The 27,294-nt window shown below is 48.4% G+C and overlaps 1 protein-coding gene across 1 annotated transcript in view; it reads left to right on the top strand.

Annotated features, from left to right (window-relative positions):
- The window catches only part of GMPR (guanosine monophosphate reductase), a 63,220-nt gene that overhangs the window by 5,312 nt on the left and 30,614 nt on the right, over positions 1-27,294 (top strand). The window contains exons 2-4 of the mRNA XM_075540624.1: positions 8,023-8,142; positions 13,141-13,224; positions 17,700-17,873. Of these exons, the coding sequence (XP_075396739.1) occupies positions 8,023-8,142; positions 13,141-13,224; positions 17,700-17,873 (378 nt within the window). The remainder of the gene's footprint in view (positions 1-8,022; positions 8,143-13,140; positions 13,225-17,699; positions 17,874-27,294) is intronic.

Genomic DNA, 27,294 nt, shown 5'->3' with positions numbered 1-27,294 from the left:
GGGATCTGGCTGTGCTCTGAGGGCCAGGGCTGGCTCCTGTGCCACCGTGTTCTGATGCAGTGCCAGCGTTCTACCCTTAAACCTGGCCTTGCTGGTCATGAACGCAGCTGTGCTTGCCAGTCTCCATTTATATTCTGGGCTGCAGAATTGTGTTGTAGACCTGGCTTGTAAGGCGGTTCCAAGGGACTTCAAAAAGTTCGTGGAGAAATTCTACTGTCTCTTAATTCCATTCTTCCACCCCCTTTTGGAAGCCCCTTTCCTATGTGTAGAGACCAGCAGGGCAGGTGTGTTTGTGGAGGGCAGTCTTTTAGGACTTCGTGTTCCCTGTCCATCAGACCAAGTAGAACAGGACTCTAGAGCTGCTACATTTGGTGCATTGATCTTAGGAGACTCTATTTTTTGTAATCATTTTATTGGGCGCTTTTACAGCTCTTATCACAATCCATACATACATACATACATTGTGTCAAGCACATTTGTACATATGTTGCCATCATCATTTTCAAAGCATTTTCTTTCTACTTGAGCCCTTGATATCAAATCCTCATTATTTTCCCCTCCCCTCTCCCTCCCTCATGAACTCTTGATAATTTACAAATTTATAACCCCTCCCACATTTTACACCAATCTCTGTCTTCCTTTACCCATTTTCCTGTTGTCCATCCCCCTGGGAAGGGTTTATAGATAGGTAAATGTGGTTGAATCCCCCTTTCTCCCCCCTCCCCCATCTTCCTTTTCCCCTCCTGGTATCTCTATTCTCATTATTGGTCCTGAGGGGTTTATCTGTCCTGGATTCCCTGTGTTGTGGGCTCTTATCTGTAGCAGTGTATATGTTCTGGTCTTGTCAGATTTGTAAGGTTGAACTGGGATCATGATATTCGGGGGGAGGAAGCATTAAAGAACTAGAGGAAAGTTATTTATTTCATGGGTGTTATAATGCATCCTGACTGGCTCATCTCTTCCTTGTGACCCTTCTGTAAGGGGTTGTTCAATTGTCTACAGATGGGCTTTGGGTCTCCACTCAAAGCATGCTCCTCATTCACATGGATATGATTTTTTTGTTCTGGGTCTTTGATGCCTGATTCCTGATCCGATAGATAATTCGTGATCACACAAGGTGGTGTGCTTCTTCCATGTGGGCTTTGTTGCTTTTCAGCAAGATGGCTCCTTGTTTACCTTATAGCCCTCTTTTTTACTTTTATAAAAATTTATTATTAATTGGGAGTCAATGCAAATATCATATCATGCCATAGTTCAAGCATGGTAAGCAGTATTGTACAATTGCTATCACAATGAGTTTTCAAACAATTGTTTTCTTCCTGGATGCCTTGATATCATCTCCCCCTTTTTTCCCTCAATCATTTTACGGGGGGCTCGTACAACTCTTATCGCAATCTATACATACATCCATGTATCAAGCACATTTGTACATTTGTTGCCATCATAATTCTCAAAACATTTGCTTTCTACTTGAGCCCTTGGTATCAGCTCCTCATTAAAAAAATCATTTTATTAGGGGCACATACAACTCCTATCACAATCCATACATACATCAATTGTGTAAAGCACATTTGTACATTCATCGCCCTCATCATTCTCAAAACATTTGGTCTCCACCCAAGCCCCTGGCATCAGGTCCTCACTTTTCCCCCTCCCTCCCCACTACCCCTTCCCTCATAAACCCTTGATAATATATAAATTATTATTTTGTCATATCTTGCTCTGTCCCACGTCTCCCTTCCCCCACTTTTCTGCTGTATGTCCCCCAGGGAGGAGGTCACATGTAGATCCTTGAAATAGGTTCCCCCTTTCCAACCCAACCTCCCTATGCCCTCCCAGTATCGCCACTCATTCCACTGGTCCTGAGGGGATCATCTGCTCTGGCTTCACTGTGTTTCCAGTTCCTGTCTGTACCAGTGTATATCTGTGGTCTAGTCATAATTGCAAGGTAGGATTCGGATCATGACAGTGGGAGGGGGAGAGGAATCATTTAGGAACTAGAGGAAAGTTGTATTTTTCATCATTGTTACATCGCACCCTGACTGTCTCGTCTCCTCCCCAAGACCCTTCTGTAAGGGGATGTCCAGTGGCCTACAAATGTGCTTTGGGTCTCCACTCTGCACTCCCCTGCTCATTCACTATGGTAAGGTTTTTTGTTCTGATGATGCCAGATACCTGATCCCTTGACACCTTGTGATTGCACAGGCTGGTATGTTTCTTCCATGTGCGCTTTGTTGCTTCTGAGCTAGATGGCCGCTTATTTACCTTCAAGCCTTTAAGACCCCAGATGCTATACCTTTTGATAGCCGGGCACCATCAGCTTTCTTTGCCACATTTGCTTATGCACCCATTTGCCTTCAGCGATCGTATCAGGGAGTTGAGCACAAAATGATATGATTTTTTGGTTCTTTGATGCCTGATAACTGATCCCTTTAGCACCTCATCGTCCCACAGACTGGTGTGCTTCTTCCATGTGGGCTTTATTGCTTCTGAGCCAGATGGCCGCTTGTTTACCTTCAAGTCTTTAAGACCCCAGATGCTATATCTTTTGATAGCCGGGCACCATCAGGTTTCTTCACCACATTTAGTTGTTCACCCACTTTGTCTTCAGTGGTTGGGTCAGGAAGGTGAGCATCATAGAATGCCAATTTAGTAGAAGAAAGTATTCTTGCATTGAGAGAGTACTTGAGTGGAGGTACAATGTCCCTCTGCTACCTTAATGATAACCTTATAAATATATGCACATAGATGTATTTCTCCATCCACATGTATAAATATATTTGCATATGTACATGTCTTTATCTAGACCTCTATAAATGTCCTCTGCTTCCCAGCTCTTTCCTCTATTTCCTTTGACTTCCCTCCTGTCCCACTATCATGCTCAGTCCCCACTAGGGTTTCAGCAATTCCTCTTAGTTACATTACCTTTGATCATGCCCAACCAGGCCTCCCACATCCTCCTCACCACTGATTTGGATTGCTTATTGTTCCCTTGTCCCTGGGTTTATTAACACCACTACCTTTCCCCCCACCTCCCTGTCTTCCATGTTCCCATGGAACTATTGGTCCCATTGTTTTCTCCTCCAGTTGTACATCCAGCCTATCTTATTTAGACAGACGTGCGGAGATAATAACATGCACAAAAACAAGACAGAGCACAACCAAGCAGCAATACACAACAAAACAATGACAAAAATAAAACACAACCCAACAAGAAAGAAAAATTTGTAGTTAGTTCAAGGATTGTTTGTTGGCCTTTAGGAATGTTTTCCAGTCCAGTCTGTTGGGCACCACGCCCTGACCCCAAAGTCCACCTTCAGCATTCCCTGGGGACCTCGCCACTCCATTCCCTTGTTGTTCTGTTCCACCCCCTTAATGTTTTGCCTTGGTGTGGAAGGATCTTATCAGGTGCAATTCCCTCACTGTGTCTCTGGTGTTGTCGCCTGTAGGGCTATGAGTCAGTGAGGGACGTCATGTCTCATGGTGCAGCTGGCCATGTGGTCCTCTTTGTTGACTGGCTGTTCTAATTGGGAACAACGACCTCCTGGCCTGGTGGGCCATGATGTGTTCCACTCTCTCCTCCTCCCCCTTCATGTGCTCCCATGTGCTCCAATCAGATATGTCCCTCTTCCAGAGCTGTAGATTCAGTGCCGTCCTTTGATATAAATTCTTCTGAGGGGAGGGGCAGATGTCCCCTTAGTAGTTGGGGTTGGGGCTGGCCCCCCAGACCTCTCCACTGGTTCCCTATTCCATGCCAGCATGTTGCATTCACATCTTGGAGCATCGGGTTGAAGTCTGGTCCCTCTTTCCCTGTGGAGACACAAACAATACCCTCCCCTTGGGTGGGTTAGTGCCCTGTGCCCCCTCTACACTTTTCTTTATTTTTTTTCCTTTCCCCACCTCCTTTTTAGTTGTCTACCATGTGTATCCCTGTATTTGGTCTGGTCCCTGCCATATTACTTGGTCCTTACTCTAGGAATATTTGTATACCATAGCTTTTTCCCAATGCCCCATTTTCCTTTTTTTTTTTTTTTTAAGCTTGTGGTAGGGCTGGCCCTATGGTCCTCTCTGTGCATTGGCTTCTCTGAGCAGGAATATCGTCTTTGGGGCTTGGGCCAGGATGTGTTCCACTCACTCTCCTTCCTCTTTGCTTGTTCCTGTGTGCTCTGAGTAGATGTGCTCTTCTTCCCAAGCTGTAGCTTCCGGGCTGTCCTCTGAGGGACATTTATCTGGGCGGGGAAGAGGGTGGGTGATCCACATAGTTGGGACTGGCCCCGAGGAGACTCTATTTTTGTACTCAGCAAACAACTGCTCTGTTCCAGGGCCTGATGGTGTGTGTGTGTGTGTGTGTGTGTGTGTGTGTGTGTGTGTGTGTGTGTGTCTGTCTAGGTGGGTGAAGTTGGTGAAGATAATTTTACATCTGATTCATAAAATTAAGAATTGTGGAATCCGGGGCGGATGATCCCTTTAGGACAAATGGTGAGAGTGGTGACACCAGGAGGGTGGGGTGGAAAGGGGGAACAGATTACAAGGATCTACATATAACCTCCTCCCTGGGGGACGGACAACAGAAAAGTGGGTGAAGGGAGACATCAGATGGGAAAGATATAACAAAATAATAATTTATAAATTATCAAGGGTTCATGAGGGAGAGGGGAGCGGGGAGGGAGGGGAAAATGAGGAGGTGATGCCAGGAGCTTAGGTGGAGAGCAAATGTTTTGAGGATGAGGGCAATGAATATACAAATGTGCTTTACACAACTGATGTATGGATGGATTGTGATAAGAGTTGTATGAGCCCCTAATAGAATGATAAAAAAGAGCTCCCAATAAAATGATCAGAAAACACACACATAGACACACACACACACACACAGAATTGTGAAGGCTCTCTTCTATGGGGAAGACTACGTGGATGGGGGGTAGGGAGGGTCCACTGTCAAAGTTGTCCTTTTCCTTGGATGGCGGATGGCTTTGGGAGAGCTAAGAGAAGCTCACTGTCTTCTCCACTGGATGCACAGCATAGCATGTTGGGAGGACTATGAGACCAATGGATACTGATTATTTTAACCCCGTGGGAAGTCCAAGTGGCAGAGGGACATTACCATCTTAGAAGGCTTCTGCTAATAGACTCCATTAGCCATCCTTTTTCAGAACAGGGTCAGAACTTGGTTCACTGAAGCAGAACCAAGAATCATGTTGAGAGAAGTCAAGAGAAGATGACCATGGGCACATGCCATGAAAGCCACTCACTCTCTCTCACATGACTGCTGCTTAAGGCCCCAAACAAAACAAAACAAACTCACTGCCATAGAGTCTACTTTGACACATAGCAACCCTACAGGGCAAAATCGAGCTGCCCCCATGGGCTGTAGATCTTTAGGAAAACAGACTTCTGCAGCTTTCTTCTGTGGAGGGGCTGGTGGGGTCGAAGTGCCACACTAACTCCTGCACCCTGGGGACCCCTGTGTAAGGCCAGTGTTCACATGGTCAGTCATCGGCCACCCAGCCCATGGAGTCCATTCTGACTCACGGGTTTCCAAGGCTGGCCATCGTTATGGGAGCGGAAAGGTCCCTCGTTCTCCCCCAGAGCCACCAGTCAGCAGCCTGACTTGCACCCTCCTCTGCGACTGGGCTCCAGGTAGCCTGTGAGCCGAACCAAAGTCACTCCCACTGAGTCGATGCCTCCTCATAGAGATCCCATAGAGCAGCGTGGAACTGCACCTCTGGGTTCCTGAGACCAATTCTCTCTGGGTGTTAAGATGCCTCATCTTTCTCCCAAATTGCAGCTGGTGGTTTTGAATTGCTGACCTTGCAGTTAGCAGTCCAACCTGAAACCACTACGCCAGCAACCAGGGCTCTCAGGTAGCCTCTATCAGAGTCCAAACCTGAGCCCTTCATCCCAAGTCACTCCTTTTGCCCCCTCCTGCCTCTGTTTTTGTTACAGGGAGGATGCCCACTGCAGACTGTTTTCAAGGTTCGATTTTGGCTGCATTGGGCCAATGGGAGACAGTGGGTGGGGAACTGGAGGACAATGAGGGTGTTGAAATCCTAACACCTGTATTTTGTAGGTGGCAAATGCAGTTTGCCATTACCTGCTAACCTAAAGCTTGGTGGTTCAAATCCAACCACTGGTACCACAGAAGAAATGCCTGGCAAACTACTTTGGCAAAGATGTGTTGTTGGTAGGTGCTCTTGAGTCAATTCCACAAGCCCCGTGGTTCAAGCCTGTTACCTGCTCCTCGGGAGAAAGAGGAGGCTGTCTCCTCTCATAAGAACTGGTAGTCTTAGAAACCCCACATGGGGCACTGAGGCGGAATCAGCTCCATGGCAGTGGGGTTTGGGGTTGGTCTCTATGGGACCAGACTGCCAGCTCTTTCTCCAGCAGAGCCCCTGGGTGGGTTCAACGCATCGACTTTTGGGGATTGACTCCACAACAGCTGGTGATTTGCACGTTCATCCCAGCTTCACGAGCACGTCTGCCATAGTCTTTGTCTGTGTTGATCTAGATCCTTCTTGACTACCCCCAGTTCGGACAACTTTCACTGTGCAAGGAGCCCCCTGCCCCTCTATTAGCCTCTTCATCCCTCTTGCTTCTCCGCCTAGGATTCCATGTCTTGAAGGCTTCCTGGGAGGCTGATGACATAGCCATTTGAACACTGGCTTTGCACAAGGAATCCCTGGTGGTGTAGTAGTTGTGCACAGAAGAAAGATGTGGTAGTCTTTCTCCTAAAGATTTACAGCCTCGGGGGCAGAGAAGAACCATTTCATCAGGTTTTCAAGGCTGTAAATCAGCCTGGAAGTGGGAGAAAAAATGTTAAGTCTACTTCTGCAAAGATGTACAGCCTTGGAAGTCCCGTGGGGCAGTTGTTCTCTGCCCTGTAGAGCTGAATGGACTTGACAGTGTATCCACCAGCACCATGGCTGTACCCTGGTGGTTAGCACCTGGCCCTTGCTCCCTGCCTCTGCCGAGGTCCATCCTGGCTGGGCTAGGCCCCTGGATTCCTGATAGCAGAGTTAGTTAGAAACACCCTGAACCTGGAGATAAAATAGAGTGCGAAGGCTCTCCCACCAGCTGTTGGCAGGTCCAAGCACAGCGTTTGCGTGGGTGAGCACAAGCTTGCAAGGCACGGCTCCCTGGCAACGTGAGCCATCCTTCTGATCATTTAACAGCAGCGGAGCTGGAAAGGTTAGGGATGCATGGGTGGTGCTGAGTGCAGCCAGGTGAGAGTAGAGTGCCTGCTTCTAGGTGGAAGGTGCGAATTGACAAGATGTGCAAAATGGGAAGTGCATGAGTGGAGCAGAATTGGCAGGAAAGTGGAGCGGAAACGGAATGGAGCTCCTAGGGCTCGGAAGTGGAGAAAAGCTAACAGGGATGGGGCTTTTCAGGGCTCCATGGCCCCGGGCTAGGGAGCAGAGGGTGGAGAAGGAGCAGAGGAAACATTCAATCCAGAGCATCTGCTTAAATGGGCAACTATCCTGAACCTGCAGGATCTGAACTGGATTGTGACCCTCTGGCTTCCTCAGGACTGTCCCAGTAGCTGGTTAGTGCTGTGGTAACCCGAGGAACCAGAAGTACATGACTCTGGAGAACAGAAACTGTATGAGGAAATGTTTCTCACAGTCCTGGGGCCTAAAAGTCCAAAGGAGGGTCTTCGTCATATTGATTCCTTCCCTGGTTTGGAGACATCCTCACAAGGAGCCCAGGAACCGCTGGGGCCATGGAATCCATTCCTGTTCTCTGGAGTCACCCCCTTCTGGCTCCTGTGCTGCAGCAGCGCTTGCCAGCTTACCTATGGCCCTTGAGGACGATGAGGAGCTTGTGTCAGCAGGTGCACCGGAACTGGGCCTTCTACTTTCCTTGAGACTCCCCTGCCTTTGAAACACCCCAGTCAACCCCTCAGAGAACCCAGGGGGCAAGGGTCATGCACCAACTTTGGGTCTGGGCATCCAGCTCAGACCAGTGCATTTACTTCCCCTCACACCTTATTTTCCTCCCCACCCCACCCCACCGCCCCCACAGGTGGATCTTGAGCGCACCTTCACATTTCGAAACTCAAGGCAGACCTACTCAGGGATTCCCATCATCGTGGCCAACATGGACACCGTGGGGACGTTTGAGATGGCGGTGGTGATGTCTCAGGTGAGGTGCTTGGCTTTTCATCCTGCTTGGCTGTTCACAGGGCGCGGTGCATCAGAACCAGCTGGACGGGGCAGCTCAGCACAGCTGTGCGTGGACTGCCAGGCTGCTGGGAGCCCACAGGAGGCGTTCAGATACAGGGAGGAGAAGACATGTGAGACGCATTGAGCCATTCTCTATGGCTGAAACACAGAACCCTGGACCCAACCGTTCCCTCCTCTCTTTATTTCAAGCCATCAATTGGATGGCCCCCAGGCCAGTGAGAGGGCCTGGGTGAGTTTCCATTGCTCCCTTGAACATGCCTGCTGAGAAAAGGGAGGTTGACATCAAGAAGAACACCAGATTGTGGAGAGCTGGTGGCGGCCTTGTCAGGAAGACAGGGCTGCCTGTGAGGTGTTGGGGGTGGGTAGGTGCCATCGAGCCAGTTCCGTCCCCTAGCCACCATAGAAGGAAACACTACACAGTCCTGCTCCCTCCTCACAATTGTTCCCAGGCCTGAGCCCCCTGTGCCAACCCAGCTCGTTGAGGGTCTTCCTCTTATCACTGCCCCCCACTTTTCCAAGCATGATGTTCTTCTCAAGAGACGGTCTCTCTCGACAATATATCCAAAGGATAGAAGACAGTTTGCCTCGAAGGAGCACTCTGACTGTAACCTTCCAAGACAGACTTGTTGCTCCTTTTGGCAGTCCATGGCACTTTCAGAATTCTTCTCCGACACCGTCATTCAGTTGCACCGATTCTTCTTTGGTCTTCCATATTGAATGTTCAACTTTCACATGCATGGGATGCGATAGAAAATATCATGGTGTAGGTCAGGCACACAGGAGCCCTCAAAGTACCATGCTGGCTTCTCGATGCTCTACAGAGATCTTGTGTAGCAGATTCACCGAGTGCAACACAGCCTTTGAGCTCATCACTGCATATCCAAGCGAGATTGTGAACACTTTATTGCACGCCATGAAGTGCTTACTTGTTAGCTTTGGACCTCAACTCATGGTGATCTCATGCACCCCAGAATGAAATACTGCCTGGTCCTCTACTCTCTGAGATCATTTGCAGTTCCGATTGCAATGATTCACAGGGTTTTCATCGGCAGATTTGGGGAAGTAGATCACCAGGCCTTTCATCCTCACACATCGTAGTTGGGAATCGCTGCTGAAAACTTCTCAGCGTCACAGTAATACCGGAGCCTCCCATCACTGACTGAGGGACGGTTGCTTGTGAATGTAGTGCACTGCATTGAACTCAAGGCTTAGGCTTGGAAGGCAACAATTCTACTGCCAGCATTCTCATTCATAATTATTTAGAAACTATTTTTGAGCACCCAGGTGCCAGACACTACGTACCATTTAGCTCTTAATTCATATCACAACTCCATGAAGTAAGTTCCTTTAACACAGCGGTTCTCAACCTGTGGGTCGAGACCCCTTTGGGAGGTGAACGACCCTTTCATAGGGGTCACCTGATTCATAACAGTAGCAAACTGACAGTGATGAAGTAGAAATGAAAATAATTTTATGATTGGGGGTCACCACAACACGAGGAACTGTACTAAAGGGGCACGGCATGAGGAAGGTTGAGAACCACTTCTTTAACAGATGAGACTCAGAGAGGAAACCTGACTTGCCCCGAGTCGGGAGCCAAACATGAATTGGCTAACTCCAGCATCTATGGAATTTGCTTCTCACCTTGTAAGGACAGAGGACAACCTTGAGGTTGCAGAGAGCTCCTGCTAGTCTACGCCCAGAGTTACTTCCTACCGAGGGAAGTTGCTAGTATCATGGCCTTGGGAAAAATAAAGGAGAAGCCCTTGGTCTACAGGGAGCTCACTCGGCAGAGACGGCATGTCTGGGGCACACAGCGCATTATATGCATCCTACGCGGTTTGCTGTGACGTGCCCAGGGCCACATGCACTCTGTGCCGATCAGGCCTGCCAAGTGCAAGGACAAATCTAATTAGTCGCAAGAGCTTCTCAGTGTGTGAGCAGCAAGTCTAGCCACGGGAGGCACTGGGGCTCTTCCTTAAGCAGAGATTACAAGGGAAAGAGTGTCCAACAAATGATGTACTCTAAAATGCAGTTCTGGGGTGGTCAATGTCATAGGCTCCCAACTCTACCTGACCTAACGCCCATTTTTCAAGAGAGAAAAAAAATTACTCAGCGCCCCCTGGCCTTTAAAAATATTGGTATATATTCAGGATATAGAATACCAGGATATAGAAATAGGACATAGAATATATATAGGATCCAGGATCCAGGCTATAGGATACTAGAAAGCAGAGACTAGCAGAAAGATGTTTACTTGTGTTTTATCCACTATGCAAAGACATTAGACAGTGGGGACCATAATAAACTATGGATAACCTTGAGGATGATGGGAATCCCAGACCACTTCTTTGTGCTCACACTGAATGTGTACATGGATCCAGAGGCAGTTGTGAGAACAGATCTGGGGAATATTGCATGATTTAAAATCAGAAAAGATGTGCGACAGGGTTGTATCCTCTCACCGTACTTATTCAATCTGTATGCTGAGCAAATTATCAGAGAAGCTGAATTATCGGAAGAAGAATGTGGAGTCAGGATCGGAGGAAGGCTTATTAACAACCTGCGGTATGCAGATGACACCACCTTGCTGGCTGAAAATGAGGAAGACGAAGCACTTGCAGCCTCCAGTATGAATGACAACTCAATGTGAAGAAGACCCAAATCCTCACAATGAGACCAAGAGGTTGCATCATGGGAAATGGAGAAAAGTTTGAAGTTGTCAAGGATTTGATCTTGCTTGGCTCCTCAATCAATCCTCTTGGAAGCAGTAGTCAAAAAATCAAAAGATGCGGTTGCAGTGCAGTAGGCAGATACGCGCACAAGACCTCTTGAGCGCATTGTGAAGCTAGGATGTTACTTTGAGGACGGAGGTGTGCCCGACCCTAGCCATGGTATTCTCCATTGCCTCATATGCATGTGAAAGTGGGACATTGGGTGAGGACGACAGAAGAAGAATGGATGCATGTGAATGGTGGTGCTGGAGAAGAATATACAAAATACCACGGGCTGCTGAAAGGACAAATGAATCTGTCTTGGAAGAAGTAGGCCAGAGTGCTCTTTTGAGACAAAGCCGGCAAGACCTCGTCATACATGCTTTAGACATATTGTCAGGTGAGACCTATCTCTGGAGAAGGACATCATGCTTGGTAAAGTGGAAGGGCAGCGAAAAAGAGGAAGTCTGTCAAGAAGATGGATCGACACTGTGGCTGCATCAATAGGCTCAGGCATAGAAGCCATTGCAGGGCCAAGCAGTGTTTCATTCTGTTGTGCATGGGGCCGTTACGTGTCGGAACCAACTCCGTGGCACCTACCAACAACATAGCCAGGATAAAGTGTAGGTATCTGCTTTTCAAAGCCCCTCCCCCATTGTTTATAATGCCCCGCCCCCCAGGGCCATTATCGTCCAATTATCACTTACTTAGGGAAACTGCTCTGATTCCTAGGTCAGTTATATTGTCTGTCAGCAATACGACGCCACTCAACTTTGGGCCAGAGACATAAATTGAATAAGGAACTGGGTTTCCTCACCATTTCCCCCCTCCTCCTCTTTCCCTAGCTCTGCAATGTGATCATCCATCCCCACTAATGAGTTGTTTACTACTGTGTAAACAGGTGGACTCAGGGAACATTGAGTAGCCTGGTTAATTAAAATATCAGACTGTCGGACTATCAATCGGTTGTGAACGGGTTGATGCCAATTCCTAGGAGGCTGTGTGTCGGAGGAGAAATTTCTTCAGTGCCCCGGGTGGACTCCAGCCTCTCTGCCTTTTGGGTAGTCACCAGCTGCTTAGCTGTTTGTCCCCCAGGGATTCTGCCGCTGGCTACACTGTTCTCATCCATTTTCACAGGCATGTCTTACTATTAATGAGACAGGGTGCCCGGGACCTAACTGTGAGGAAGTGCTCGGGCTTTCCTGCTCCCAGGATTCGCAGTGAGCAGAAGGTAGTCCAGTCCTAGAATTCTAGATTGGGGAGTCTTCCAAGAGGAGTGTGGTCTTGGTGGCGAGGTGTTCCACATTGGGTTTTGATCAGAAAGGTCAGCAGTTTGAAACCACCAGCCACTCCATGAGAGAAAGATGGGGGCTTTCTACTCCTAATAAACAGGTATAGTTTCAGAAACTCACAGGGCAGATCTACCCTGTACCATGCACTCGCCCATATTGTTGCTATGAGTTGGCATTGGCTCCATTACAGGGAGTATTAGGACAGACCCAGAGAAGTTGGGGAAACTGGTGCAGGGGAAAGTCCCTGAACCTGGCAGGGGAGTCTTCCTTTTGCTGGTCTAGGAAATTAATCTTTCTTATGCTCCATTTCTGTCCAATAAAGCTGAGAATAATATGAAACATGAGGGGGCTTCAGAAAGTTTATGGGAAAGTGGAATGACTCCCTCTCACGGCCACTGAGTCAAAGATAGGGCCACTGTGAGTGGAATGACATGACAATGTGATTATTTTTTTGTCCTATGGAAAGAAGAAATTCCTTGGGCAAAGTTGATCTGTGAATGCCGGTGGTGAACATTAGAATAGGGCTTTGGGTGTAAGTAGAGGTCCTTCTGGGTTAACTAAGCAGACATATATCTCAGTGTAGCCCCTTCTTCTGAGTAGGGGACCTCTTATCACCATCAGGACTGCCTTTGCCCTAACTCAAGTGTGGTTGGGAGCTGGGCTGGGGTGGGTGGGGCTGTGAGATCTCTCCTTTATCCCTCCCTGCCTCCTGGCAGAGCCTCCAGGTGCTGACTGCAGTTTCATCTAGTCAGATTAGGGCGGCAGCCAGCACAGTGTAAATTTTATGATTGCACCCGACACACCTTGGCCGGGTTTGGGATGCTAGGAGCCCATTCAAAGCAGATGAAGCAAGAAAGGCAGGGACCCATCAAAGGTTTGATCCTGTTGGATCAGAACCACTCTCCTCTCTCCTGGCCCCTGGCCCTAAAGCTGCCACTCTGTTTCCTACAGCACCGCATGTTTACGGCCATCCACAAGCATTACACCCTGGACGACTGGAAGCTCTTTGCAGAGAAGCACCCAGAATGCCTGCAGGTACGACTACCGCCTGGTGGGAAACTGCAAATAGTGCAGCCTTTGGCTAGAGGAGCTTCCTGCTTGCCCAATTGGCTGCAGATAAACACAGGTCTGGGAGAAGGAAGTATTGGTGTGTCTCCCCCTTCCTCACCTCCCCCTCCCGTACATGTGTGCCAGGGCTCAACCGAAGGAGGAACAAATTCTGCTTCTGACTCCCAGCAACCTCTGTAGTCCGAGGAGAGCTGCCACGTGGGGTTTCTGAGACTCTCAAGCTTAATGGAAGCAGACAGCCTCATCTCCCGCCCACAGAGGGGCTGCTGGGTTTTGATCAGCTGAGCTTTTGACCCGTATACCACTGCACCACCAGGGCTCCTGGGTTCTATATAGTATTTTGAAAACCCACCCGGTTCCCAGGGAGAAGAAATGTTTATGTTTTCCTGTGCTAAGTACAAGGTCAACAGGTGGGGAGCACCAGCCCATCCTCAGGAGGGAGACGAGGCTCCTGTCCCGTAAAGTGTTACAGCCTCGGACGCCCACAGAGGCAGTTCTACGCTGCCCTATGGGGGTCACTAGGAGTCAGCATTGACTCGATGGCAGTGAGTTTGGTTTGCTGTTTGAAAAGATGAAGCGTTATATCATGATTGTCTAGAAGGAAGACTGGCTTTCTGCCAGGTATTTTAGGATGCATCCAGGCTGGAAATGCCTTTGGGGTGTACGGGGGAAACAACAAAAAGCAAAACTTTCTTTTTAAGTTGAAGCAAACCGTCTACTCCCCACGCTGGGTCCAGTTAAAGGATGAGTGTTGACAGGTGCTGGGGGCGCCGAGGTTTGCAACCCTCCATTCTGTTGGTGGGTGTGTAACATGGGGCAGTTGCTCTTGGACAGCAGCGCACGGTTCCTTAAAAGATGGAGCCCAGGGTAAGCTGCATGACTTAGCACTCCTGTTCAGAGCGTGCACCCTCAAGGTAGGGGGACATCCATTTGGGCAAAGACTTGTACCCCACAGTGCCACCAAGTGGAAACAACTCATGTGTCCATCAACCAATGGGGGGGAGGGGGCAGATGAAACACAGCGCGTTCGTTCCTAGGCTGGCTTCTTACTGAGCCAGAGCAAGGCATGGGGTACGGACATGGGCTCTGACGGGGCTGAGCCTGGACCACGTTTGGCTGGGGGACAAGAACCTGGACTCCAGAGGCCACAAGTTGTCTGATGCTGTGTACGTGAAGTATCCCGAAGAGGCAAATCATGGGGACAGAGGAGCTCCATGGAGCCAGGTGTGGGGAGTAAGGGGCACCCCGACTGGGGCGTGACTGCTGAAGGACCTGGGTTTTCTTTCCTGCACGAGGAACATGGTCGAGAAGAGATGATCGTGGTGGATGGAATAGACCGGAAACTATCTATGGTGCCCTTCAGACGGACGGATTCTGTAGTTTGCGAATTATATCTCCACAAGGCTGTTCCTAAAACCAAAGAGGGGGAAAAAGAAATGAAGAAGGAGACAGTTTTCCGTTTTTAGCAGCAAGGATTGCCGGCTCGGCTCCATGCCTAGTCCAGCGGTTTGGGTGCAGATGTCCACAGATGACTTGTGAAGGAGGCACAGCCTCCCCATAGTGTGCTGTTTATGAGGCTGAACTGCTGTGTCGGGTGATGCTTTAGTTGTGTGTGGATTCTGGTTAATGCGGAAGATGGTTTAGGAGGTACAGTCACCTGGGACAATAGCCAGGCCTTCCTTTGTGCTGTTTTGGGGTTCTAGAGGACAATAGATGTCTTTCCCTCTTCCCCATAAGCTTAGGGAAGTTTTTTTGGGGGGGCAGTGATTTTTGTTGTTGTTATTATACCTCCCATTTATGTAAAGGGGAGTTTGGGCAATGTGCTGTCCATGGGAACCTTAGCCTCCATTCACTTCCCCCCGAAAGGGTAAGCATCAAGGGGAAAACCTTTGCACCTCAGTGGCACTGAAGGACAGGAGCCAATCCGTGTGCCCATTTTTATTTTAATGAATTATTCATTCATGAATAATGATTCATTCATTCACAAATTATGCGTACTTGCGTTCCATGTGCCACACGTGAACAGAAACAAACAGGAAAACAGAAAACTGGAGTGAAGCTCTCATGAGCGGGGACGGGGGCCTAGGTGGGGTCGCTACGTGGCAGGCTGCACCCAGGTAATGAGGGCGTAGAAGGAGGAAATGAAAGGATGCATCTATTCCTATGTCTGTAGCTGCATTGCTGTGATTTTTAGGATGAGCCTAACCCTTTGCGGCCACCTCGGTTTTAACTCGCAGCGGCTTGGTGGGGCAGAGTGGAACTGCCTCATGGCATTTGCCAAGCCTGTCAATCTGTGCCTCTCTCAGGAAGCAGACTGCCCCGGCTGTCTCCGATGGAGTGGCTGGCGGGTTCAACCCTTTGGTTGGCAGCCGAGCGCTTGAACCATCGTGCCACCAGGGAGCCTTTTTGGAATATTTCTCATCTCTTGCAAAGGATTTAAAGATAAGGGTTCACATATAGATGTGGTCATGAAAGGGGAGCTACTGGCCCTGGGCACAGTTCCATTACACAGTCTCACTGGAGGTGAGCCATTGCTGAGAATAGATCCTTTCTAGAAGGGTGGATTTTCAGAGGAGGTGGAGGGCAGGACTCCAGGCACTGATGCTGTGGCGGTTGGTGGGGAGGAGGTACCGTGGAAGAGGCTTCAGATTCGAATGCACCCTGTGTACTGTAAGCTCAGTGTAGGCTTGCTGTTTGTATGCACTGGAACATGTGTCATCTTTCATGAGAAAATGAGATTTGCAGCTTTGTTTCAGAGTAAGGTCTGCATCTCACGTCAGTCGTCTGTTGGAAAGAAAGATGGATCAAGAAGGAGTTTCTCAGAAGCATCTTAGGCATCTCCTCCTCCCTGTCTCCCCAAACAGGGTGCTCCAGGTGAAGGCCACCGATTTGGTGGAAGCGGCCTGAGTTGACTGGCATCAAACCTTGTTCTTCCTGCTTATCATCCATGCTCATCTTCTCTCCATTGCCTTTCTTGAATCTAGTCGATTTCACGCAGTTATGCCTGCAGTTCCTCATTTGGGAATTCCCACCTGGAGACTTTGAGAAAATTCAATAAAAGTCAAAATTCCCACCTGGAGACTTTGAGAAAATTCAATCAAAGCCAAGAACCAGACGTGGTGGTTATAGATTATGTCAAAGAGACCCTCCTGGCTCGGGGAGGAGTCCAACCTGTCGATGAACTAGTTGCTCGGTGATGCCTCCTTGGGAGTGTGACCTTTTAAAATTTTAAATCTTAATTATTTATTTTAATCATTTTATTGGGGGCTCATACAACTCTTATCACAATCCATATATACATCCATTGTGTCACGCACTTTTGTACATTTGTTTCCCTCGTCATTCTCAAAACATTTGCTTTCTACTTGAGCCCTTGGTATCAGCTCATTTCCCCCCTCCTCCCCCACGAACCCTTAACAATTTATAAATTATTATTATTTTGTCATAGCTTATACCATCCGACGTCTCCCTTGACCCACTTCTCCACTGTCCTTCCCCCAGGGAAGGATCTAGTCTGTTCCCCCTTTCTCCCTCACCTTCCCTCCACCCTCCCGGTATTGCCACTCTTACCACTGTCCTAAGGGGTTCATCTGTCCTGGATTCCCTGTGTTTCGAGTTCCTATCTGTACCAGTGTACATCCTCTGGTCCAGTTGGATTTGTAAGGTAGAACTGGGATCATGATAGTGGTGGGGAGGAAGCATTTAGGAACTAGAGGAAAATTGTATGGTTCTTCATTGCTACACTGCACTGGCTCGGGGGGTGGGGGGTGGGGGGTGGCGTGACCTTTTTGTAGGAGTGAAAGAAACAGAAGCGCCCCCTGCCCTCTCTCTGCCATGCTGCCTTCCTGCCTGTGGGAATCCTGCCAGCCTCCAAGGGCGGCCCCAAGTGGGCTGCGTGGCCCTGAGTGCCATTGGCACCAAGCCATATTTATGTGGATCCACAAGACTCTGTACTCACCGGCCTGCGATCGCCCTGCTTCCTGCGTCACTGGCCTGCAGCTACATGAATCTGAAGAGGGACGTCTGGACTAGCGTGGGACTTGGGGACTTGAGCTGGACTGGGTTGGGATGCCTTCCTGATATAGAATTACTTCTTGATAAAAAGCTCTTTCCTATACATAGATGAGTTTCGCTGCATTATTTCTCTAGCTAACTTAGCCTAACACACCAGGTTTCCAGAATATTGAAAAATATGCTTACAGCAAAGAAGCTGTGGCTGAAGTCCAAGAATAAGGGCGCATGTCGTTTAACATAGCAGAGTCTACCTTTAGATGAGTGAATTGCTTGGCCTTGCTTTTATAGGTTTCTTGAGTGAAGTCCAAGGCTATGTGATCACAGTAAAGCTCAAAGGGTCATTCTCACTGGGTTAGGGAGCGGATGGAGGCATGTTCTGACTGGTGGGTACTGTCAGTGATGTCTGTCCTTGGTTTATTTTGGTACAGCACGTAGCGGTGAGTTCGGGCAGCGGGCAGAGCGATCTGGAAAAGATGAGCAACATCCTGGAAGCTGTGCCGCAGGTGAAGTTTATCTGCCTGGATGTGGCCAATGGGTATTCGGAGCATTTTGTGGAGTTTGTGAAACTTGTCCGTGCCAGATTTCCGGAACACACCATTATGGTAGGTATGATGGAACATTGTCTACATGGGGACGCACAGAGGGCGTTTTAGTGCATGGGGATGGACTGTATTTCCTGCAGAGCTTCTGGGGACCTTCTTATTTGAGGACAGCTGCCATTGAAATTGGGAACCCTGGTGGTGTAGTGGTTACATGTTGATTCAAATGATTGGCAGTTCAAAACCACCACCAGCAACTCAGGATCAAGACTGGGCTTTCTACTCCCATCAGCAGAGGTGGGGGTGGGGTCACTATGAGTCAGCACTGACTGGGTGGCAGTGAGTTTTGGTTTGTGTTTGGCCATAGAGGATGGGGTCATGTGCATGCCTCTGTTAGAAAACAGGAAAAATCCTGGTCCTAGGGTGTTGGCACCGAATCTTTGTTAAATGTCACCAACCTTTCCTACCTGTGTGTGGCTCAGTGTCACCCCTCTTACAAAGAGTGTATTTTTTAAAATGAAAAGGTATACTGGGTTTCCCTTTGGCCTGTGGATGCGTTCTATGCTCCCACTTCTAGTTGGGAGCTGAAAACCCTGCTCTCAAGGGTTGTAATCCACAGTGTGGAGGATTCACCGTAGTCAGTGAGTTTTTGCAAAGCACTTCCAAGGCCTGAGTCTCCGCCCTATAGTTCCTTCATTGTTAGCATCTTCACTATGAGAAGGCGGATCTGTTGCTAAGGGGGTGGGGGTGGGGGAGGAGGAAAAGGTAGATTCGCAGAAAAAGGAAGTAGGAACACGGCGGTTAATTTTTTTTTTTTTTTTGCAAAGCCTATGTTCTAACTGTATGCATCTTGATTGCTAATTAACACACGGAATGGCCGCGGCATCTGTTACCTAACCCTCTCTCGGAATTATGTACCTTATTTCTCTTGGCATTTTACCCTCGTAAGGAAATGGCACTGTTTGGGTTGATCTTGTTAAATCTGCTACCACAGGGCTTCCACATGTTTTAAAGAAAGCTATTTTGCCATTTTCCTATCATGTGGGGAGAGAGAATTCAGCGTTGTTCCAGGTCAACCAGCTGTGCCAGCTCACAAGATTAGGGCAAGGGTGGGGAAGACGGGAGAATCCATCTTACCTTCCGCAATAGTGCTGCCGGCTTCCTTGGTTTGCAGTACCCTCGATTGAGGACCCGCTGTGTTTCAGGAGGTTTTCATCTCCCTCCTGCCCAATGTCTCTGTAGAGAATAGGAACCACAGGTGGAAAACCCAAGGCCCCACTTCTCTGATACCAAAGAGAGGTCAGTCAATCCAAATACACACGTTAGCCATTCTGCCGCCCTCGGCTGCTCATCTGCTCCGACGTGGGCTGGGCACGCGGCTCTCCTCCTCGGACACTAACCACCTGGGCAGATCTGGGTCAGAGCCTTCAAGGGAAAGGGGACAGTTCTCCACACTGCCAGGTCAGCCCAAGTCCTGAGAGACTTAATTTATGGGGCCTCATTGGAAAGCTCCCTCACCCCATAACTCCGTTGCCTCAACTTCTACCCTATGACTTAACCTCTCGAAGCCTCGCTTCTTCATCTGTGAAGTGGAACTAGAAATACACATCGCCCCCACTGGTCATGCATTTGAGGTTCTCCAACTACTTACTTAAGAAGCCAACCATGCTGACCATCTGGATACACATTTGGGAGTTTCCTCCACTACCTAAGGTAGCAACTGTGAGCTCAAGGGTCCTCTGTCCCCTTTACGTCTGATCCATTGACTCCCACTCCTTCCTTGGGTTTGATAATTCACTAGGACAACACAGAAGCCATGTGAGCTTGAATTACAATTCCAAAACCAAACCTACTGCCATTGAGTCAATGCTGACTCGTAGTGACCCCTGTGGGTTTCCGAGACTGTAACTGTTTACGGGAGTAGAAAGCCCAGTCTTTTTAAACTTCCCACCATGCAGATCACAGTCCCCTTCATTACAATGACTTTCATTAAAGCAAGAAGAATACAAAGGAAGAGTTAAGGCTTCCCAACACAGAACGTCCATGCCCCAAAGGATCCTTTCCTGTGTACTGCACGGTCTTCACCAACCAGGAAGCTCGTGGAATGTCCCCACTTAGAATCTTCTCAGGAGGCTTCATTACGGAGGCTTGATTCAGTAAATGGTGACTTCTTTCTGTCCTCCTCAGCCCCCCACCTGAGTCACCTCATTCGCATCAAATTCCTGGTGAGGTCTAGAGCCCTCTTGGATAACAGAGACTTTTCAATTACTGGGGAAATCTTGATGTTTTAGAAGTGATCTCTCAGGGACCCACGATAAGGACCAAATTCTTTGCGTCAAACTGTTTTTAATCTACAAACTACAATTTGCATTTACCTCCAAGGAAGGATCTTACATTCTGATTGGTTTCTACATTTAAAAAAATTTTCAGAAGGTCACCAACATGATAGCTAAATTGGGATACGGGGCTAGGTTGGTTTGCATCCAGAGTTGTAGCTCAGCCCATGATTGGCCCATACTACCCACTGTGATTTGTTATCATGCCTGTATCATTTAGCAATCGGCGTAAATTATGTAGCTGAAAACAACAGAAATTTAGCTCTGGGTGGTGTAGTGGTTACACATTGGACTGCAAACCAGAAGGTCAGCAGAGGGAGGTGGTGAAGTTGCCCTCCATCTTGACCCAATACTGTGGGTGCATCTAGTCGGGGTGCCCTTCCCTCGTCTGGCTCTCCCACCCAGACACTTGGTGGTAAAATTTCTCTCTGAGCACATCCAAGAGAGAACCCGAAGCTGGAGCCCTGGGGAGTAGAAGCCCCCAGCTGGGGACTTGGGGACCCACGAGCAGCCATTTCAACTGTTATTCCGTTTAAATAAACTCACAAAAAGTCGGGTGGGCAGTGCCTGAGACCATGGAAAATATTTGTTGCCTTGGAGTGCAATCCATCATTTATTCCCCCCTGAGATAAAAATTAGCAGGAGGTCATGGGTGTTCTGAGTAGGGGTTGACCAAACAACCGGACACCTCAGCTGAGCCAAGTCACAGGGAAATGAGTCCCCAGAGAGCCACAACTGACCCAGTGGAGAGCCCAGGCCCGCCAACATCTGCAGTAGGCTTGTGTTCCCTGGGGCCAGAAGGAGGGGCTCTTGGGAGCTTCTGGGACAGGGCAGCTGTCTGTGTGGGAGTTGCCAGTTGGAGGGGGAGCTGGTCGCAGAATTCTCCATGGTCCCCTAGACTGGCCCTGAGTGCGTGTCCTTGGCTCTCAGCGGTTTCCCCAGTCATGAACAGGAGACGTTGGCCAGGAAGGTGTTTATTCCAAAGCCATTCTTTGGCTGCGCTGAAGCTTGAAATCGGTGATTCATTAGGAAAACTCCAACATTCCTGTACCCTTGGTGACGGGCGGGTCTGGGAGTGTCAGAGGCACTGGGAGAGTGAGCAGACCACAGGTCCTGTGCTTTGGCATGAAAAAGCATCCCGAGTGCCCAGGGTCATTACCGCCGGCCGGACGCTGTGAACTGGCCGAGGCTGGCCATGGCAGACCTGCCTCGGAGCCGTCTGGATGTACACTTCCACCTCTAGCCCTTGTTGTGTGCTATGCAAAGCAAGCAGTGCCTCTGGGGGAGGGGAGGAGGGGTGCGTTCGGGGTGGGGTGGGGTGGGGGGATCTGAGGAGGGCACTCTGCGCGGGAAAGGGTCCCGCAGAAGTGCTGATGGATACAGGAGTGTGGCGGGCCATGGGGCCAGTTGCCTGGTGGCATTGGGAGAGGAAAGAGTCCTTTTGGTTTTTAAAATAATTTTTCATTTTTTCCTGTTGAGACTATACACAGCAAACCACACGCGCGTCCCACAGGATCTGCATGCCCCGTTTGGTGGCATCTGCGGCCCTATTCTTTGAGTTTTGGAGCTATTTTTGCTTCCCTTTCCTGAGTCGTTTCCTGTCCCTTAAACAAATCCACTGCCCCCTAAGGTTCTGCCGAGCTGCACTTGGGGTTGCTGCTCTTGGTAAGGTTTGTAAACAGTTCTTTGGAGAGCATCGTGCTCAAAGGAGAGCTTGTGTATGAATTAAGCTACTCAACTACCTGGATTGGAGGCGACATCAGGGGATAGTTTTGGCTTGAGGTGTAAAGATTGATTGTCTCTCAGGGAAACAGTTCACGCAGCCTCCGTGGCTCTAGGTGTTGAGAGTGGATGACGATTGGAGATCTCTTCTACATGCCCCCTCGCCTTGATCTGTAGTCTTATGTAAAATCCTGGATCCTGAAGTGTGGTGATGGTAGCCGGGCACTATGGGAAAGGTGGAGGTTATGCATGGAGACACGTTGTCACAGATATAATACATTCTTCAGGACATCCTAGGTACTGTGGTCCAAAGGCTCTAGCTAACATGCACAAGGTCTTCTCTGAAAGGAACAGTAAATCATGGGGCAGGTGCCCCTGTTAGTGACGCAGGGACAGTCTTGGAGAAGTCAAAGAATTTCCCCAGGATGGTACAAGAGGTAAAAGTGCCCAGCCTGTATCCAGGGCCTGCAGTCTACACCAGGGCCCTTGTAATTCCCGTGCTGCCCACCTCAGGGGCTCTCTGGGATGGCAAGGTCCTCATGGTGGCTGCAGGAAGTGATTTTGGACTGGTAGCCCTTTCTGACCTGGTTTTGGCAAGTAGGTCTATGAGATCAAATGTCTTCTAACACGATTAGACACCGTGGGCAATGGTAGTCAGCTACTGTTGGCCTGTCCCCCCAGGCAGCCATAGGCATAGCTTTGGAATTTATGGTATTCATATGACTCCACCACCTGCCTACCTGGCTGCCTTCTTTCTCCAGCAGCCCTGGTCAGACTGGGTTCCGAGCCCCACAGACAAGACCCCTGCTCCAGAGCTCACGCCAGCGAGCCAAACACTGCAGTGATATTGTGTGCAGCTGTGACGTGTGGGCTGCTTGGTCAGGGGCAGCATCGCTTCCTCTCCTACTAATGCCCATCTCTCAGGCTGCATCCCAGAGGGGCTTTCCGTTTCCCCTTTTCTGGTAGTGGTGTGGATTGGAATGGTGCTGGAGAGCAGAGAACGGCCTCAGAGAGTCAGAGGCTGTTTGGCCCCGAGAGTCACACCATCCATTTAATGTGCCATGAAAGGTGGTTTTGTCTGGACAGTGACGGCCGCTCCATGGGTCCTGTAGAAAAAGCCAGGAAGAGGGCCGTTTCCATCACCATGTGTTGTGAGCTGCTGGCAGTTTGGCCCTTGATGCCTGACAACCCCACACACCACAAAGGGAATGCCTGCCTGCCCTGCCCTGCCCTGCGCCACCCCCATGATCCTTGTGCTCTATAGGCTTTCATTGGCTGCTTTTCAGAAGAAGTTCACCAGGCCTTTCTTCCTAGTCCAGCCGCTGAAACTTGCTCAGCTTCCTAACAGGTCCTGTGTGTAAGGGGAACATTGACTGGAAATTGAAACCAGGGCAACATTCTAGAGGGAACCGCCCATCACCTCGAGCCCAGAGGCTCACTCCTCTTTGATCTTGCCTGTATGAGGGCGGCCCCAGGATTGAACGTGAGCCTGATGTTCTCCTGCGAGAGGCCACATTCTGACAAGCTTGTTCTCATCTCACCCGGGAGGTGCTTCCTTCCAAGATAAAGCAAACACCTTCCTTAATCACCCCTGACAGTCCCCTCCCTGCCCCCACCATATCCTATCCCAGGCTCAGTGGGTGGGTAGGCTCTGAGTTCATGAGGATACACTTATATCCTTGCCACTTTTATTTATTTCTGATTTTAAGAAACAGAAAAGAAAACCACTTTTCCTTTTAGATTGGCTTTCTGGGTTCCAAATGTATACACCGTGCTTTGCTCCAGAGAGTGGAAATTTCCCGGGCTCTCCCCTGCAGGACCCAGCACTCTTGTTGAACTGCATCTCACCGTGAGCCACTTCCAGGCCTCTCTGGGGTTTTTCCACACCACCGCCTCCCCCACAGTGACCTCGGCCCCGTCACTGCGCCACACAGGCAGCTGAGCGGAGCTGGAGACCCCTGTCATCGACCTCTTGGCGCTTAAATTCTGTCACTTTCTCGTGCTTTACTTCTCCCTGTGAGCTTCTAGAAATCTACTTTAGTACATTCTAGCACCTTCGTGAGCTGATTGGATTCGGTTCTCTGCTGCCCTCCCCTCCCAGAGCAGGCCTGCCACTGCGGAGAGAAATAGAGCAAGTCATTGGCAGCAGCCGCTTCTTTGAGGGGTAGGGGTGGGAATCCACGTCAGAAATGAAATTGTGTAGAAAGCTGAACGTGTGGTTTCTCTCCGTCTGCTTTTTGCCATTCAACAAATGAGAGAGAGAGAGAGAGAGAGAGAGAGAGAGAGAGAGAGAGAGAGAGAGAGAGAGAGAGAGAGAGAGAATAAGCCTTTGGAGTCTTGTGTCTTGGGTTCCTGTTAGATTCCTAGTTGGAACTTGCACTTAACAAACCAACCTGCTCCCCATCCCTACATTGCATGTTAATGGTGTGCCGGGGGAAGGGAGGAGAGAGGAGACATGTCTGATGCTGGCAGGGAGTGATTTGGAGATGGAATTGTGGTGATGGGGCCACACCATGAAGGGCCACCAAGTTGTACATGTAAAAGTTGTCAAATTGGCAAATGTTGTTTTACGTATTTTTTTGGCCAAATAAATAGTCGGTTCAATGATAAGATCCAGAAAAATGTAAAGAAAATCCATAAACATCAGATAAGCCCCCCTCCTCTGTGGAATGTTTTTAACATGTTCATATATATTTTTCCATATATGCTTAGCCACTTATTAATATATAATTATTAATATATGTAAATATATATATATGATTTAATTATCAGGAGCCCTGATGGAGCTCTTGGGGCAGCACTGGGCTGCTACACTCAAGGCTGGAGGTCCAAACCAGCACGCTGTTCCGCAGGAGAGAGAGGAAGGTGTCTGCTCCTATAAAGATTTACAAGCTTCGAAGTCCGCTGTGAGGCACAATGGACTCAGTGGCAGTGGGGGTCTATGTGGAACCACTCCCCTTTGGGAGAAAGTATTTGTGGCAGTGCCCTATTCAAAGCAGCCCGTCTTTGCAATTAAATCGTTGCCCCTATCCAGGATTATTTATTTGGAATGGAATCATGAAAGAATTGCTGGAACAAAGGACACCCATATTGTTACTCCCCCCCTCTTTATGAACTCACAAATTGCTTTCCAGGTAAAGTAGACAACACAGATATTTAACCAGTGTGAGAGAGATTTTTTTAAAAGCAGGGATGACTAAAGAGAGGCCCCTTCTGATATTCTCTTCAGCATTCAGTGTTGACCGTTTTTATACTTTGTTAAGTGAAAAGAAGTTCCTTAAATTGGATTAATCGTAAGGTTGGACATTGTACCCATTTCTATGGGCTACTTCCATTTTCTGGACGAGCTTGTTCTTGTTCTTTGACAACTATTTTTTGAGCTGCTAGATTTCCCCTATAGATTTGCAAGGTATTATTATGTTAAAGTTTATACCCCTTCATCATCACTGAAAATCTTTTCCATATCTATTTATATTAATTATTCCTGATGCTTACTTTTAAAAGCAACATTAAAACCTTTTATTATAAATTGAGTTAAAGTTTTACCGATCAGATCAGTTTTCCATTTAATAGTTCATACCCATTTTGCTTCACATCATTGACTACAGTCCCCAGAAGTACATATTATCACTAACCCCTTCCTCCCTATTTCCTGATTCCATGTCTGCTGACCCTTCTGAACTTGGTTCTTGGTTTTGCGTTTGTATTTCCACTGTGGTTATTCTGAGACCCTTACTAGAGGCCTGTCAATCTTTGGGTTGAAAACAGAGCCACAGAGCCAGGTTCATTTTCAGTCCGGAGGCTGAGCAAGGACCACAGTCCTGAGGCTATCTCCTGTGTCTTGATACAGCCAGTAAATCTGTTATTTTTTATGATTGAGTTTTGTTCCACTTTTTCTCCTACTCTATCCTATACCTTCTAATATGACCTAGCATTTCAATAGGGGTCAGCTGTGTCAGCCAGGCACCCTCCAGTTCTCAAGAGTGGTGAAGGCTGAGGTTCATGTGCCCCCTGAATCCTCTGGGACTAATTGTGCCCTTGTCTCTTTGATGTTGTTCCCTCTCCTGTTCTCTGGACACACCGTATTACTTTGAACGAAACAATTTCTATTGCTTTTGTTAAAGTTTAACTCAATTTAATTACAGGTTGACAAAGTTGATTTGGTGTAAATGTTTTCAAGCATACATGAAGTATGTAGATAGATACCTGCTGTGTTAGTCTGGGTACTTTAGAGAAACAACTCCACAGAAAATCATGTACAAGAGAGGGTTTTATGTAAAGGTAACTGTGCATCCAGAAAATATCCCAACCCAGTGCTGCCCAAGCCCACAAGTCCAACATTAACCCATTAACCCATATGTCCGACACCACTCCACAAAGTCCTCCTTCTTCTCACAGAACAGACGCAAAGATGCCAACTACAGGAGGAAAGCAGAGTCAGTGAACATGTAAACATCTCAGCACTGGCAGGGGTCTCCACATGGCTGCTCCAGCACCCAGGGCTGCATCGGGGTAGGTCCATATGGCTTCTCCTCAGGGATGTCTTGCAGGAAGTGAGCCTTGTTAGCTAAAGCAGGGAACTGGCTAAGGCAGCTGCACCCAGGTCCGACCATCAGAAACTAAGAGACCTGAGAACTAGAAAGTTGAGGCTCACCGAGCCATTTATCCCTCCAAACCCTTCAATGAACCCCACCTGTGTTTATCAGCCAGGTTGATACAATAAACTAACTCACCTGCTTTTTTGGTTTTATTTTTATGGACATATTCCATGGTATCTTCTGAATTGGGGTGGGCAGAAGCATGCTTAAATTTTCACTTGAACTCTTCAGTCCATTTGGAACGTATTCTAATGAAAAGTATGAATGATGATGTATATTTTGCTTCCAAAAGATTTTTCTCAGCACTATGCGTCGAAACACTGTTTCTTTCCACACTGGTTTGCAATGGCCCTTTCGTCATAGATCATGTTCTCATATGGTCTGGCCTTTGCCCGGGCTGTCACTGTCCCTTGTCAAATGCTACTTTCTGATTAAAGGAGCTTTGAGCTCTTCTTATTGCCTTTTGCCAAGGCTCTTTTGTAAGATTGTAAAAGTCACTTTGTCTAGATCAGACAAGAAAATTTCCCTCTGGGAATCAATTTAGGGAGGGGGAAAAAAGGGCACTTATGTTTTGAGGCAAAAATGAGTATGAGTGCATTATCCAAAACATGACCTTGCCCAGGGCACCCTGCCAGGCATCCTTTGTACCAGCTGAAGAATCCACAGAGTAGTGAGATTTAATACAAAGGGCTAGTTTTGCTCTCTGATGTTCCTGCAGCGAAAGAGCTCTTTCCAACCCAGATGCATCCCTTTGGTTTACATAATTCATACTTCCTGCCTTATGTCGATGCTTGGAGCCAAAGTTCTGTGTTTTATGAAACATCTCAG

This window comes from Tenrec ecaudatus, chromosome 1, assembly GCF_050624435.1.
Source record: "Tenrec ecaudatus isolate mTenEca1 chromosome 1, mTenEca1.hap1, whole genome shotgun sequence".
NCBI lineage: Eukaryota > Metazoa > Chordata > Mammalia > Afrosoricida > Tenrecidae > Tenrec > Tenrec ecaudatus.
This window is presented reverse-complemented; position numbering and strand designations above follow the sequence as displayed.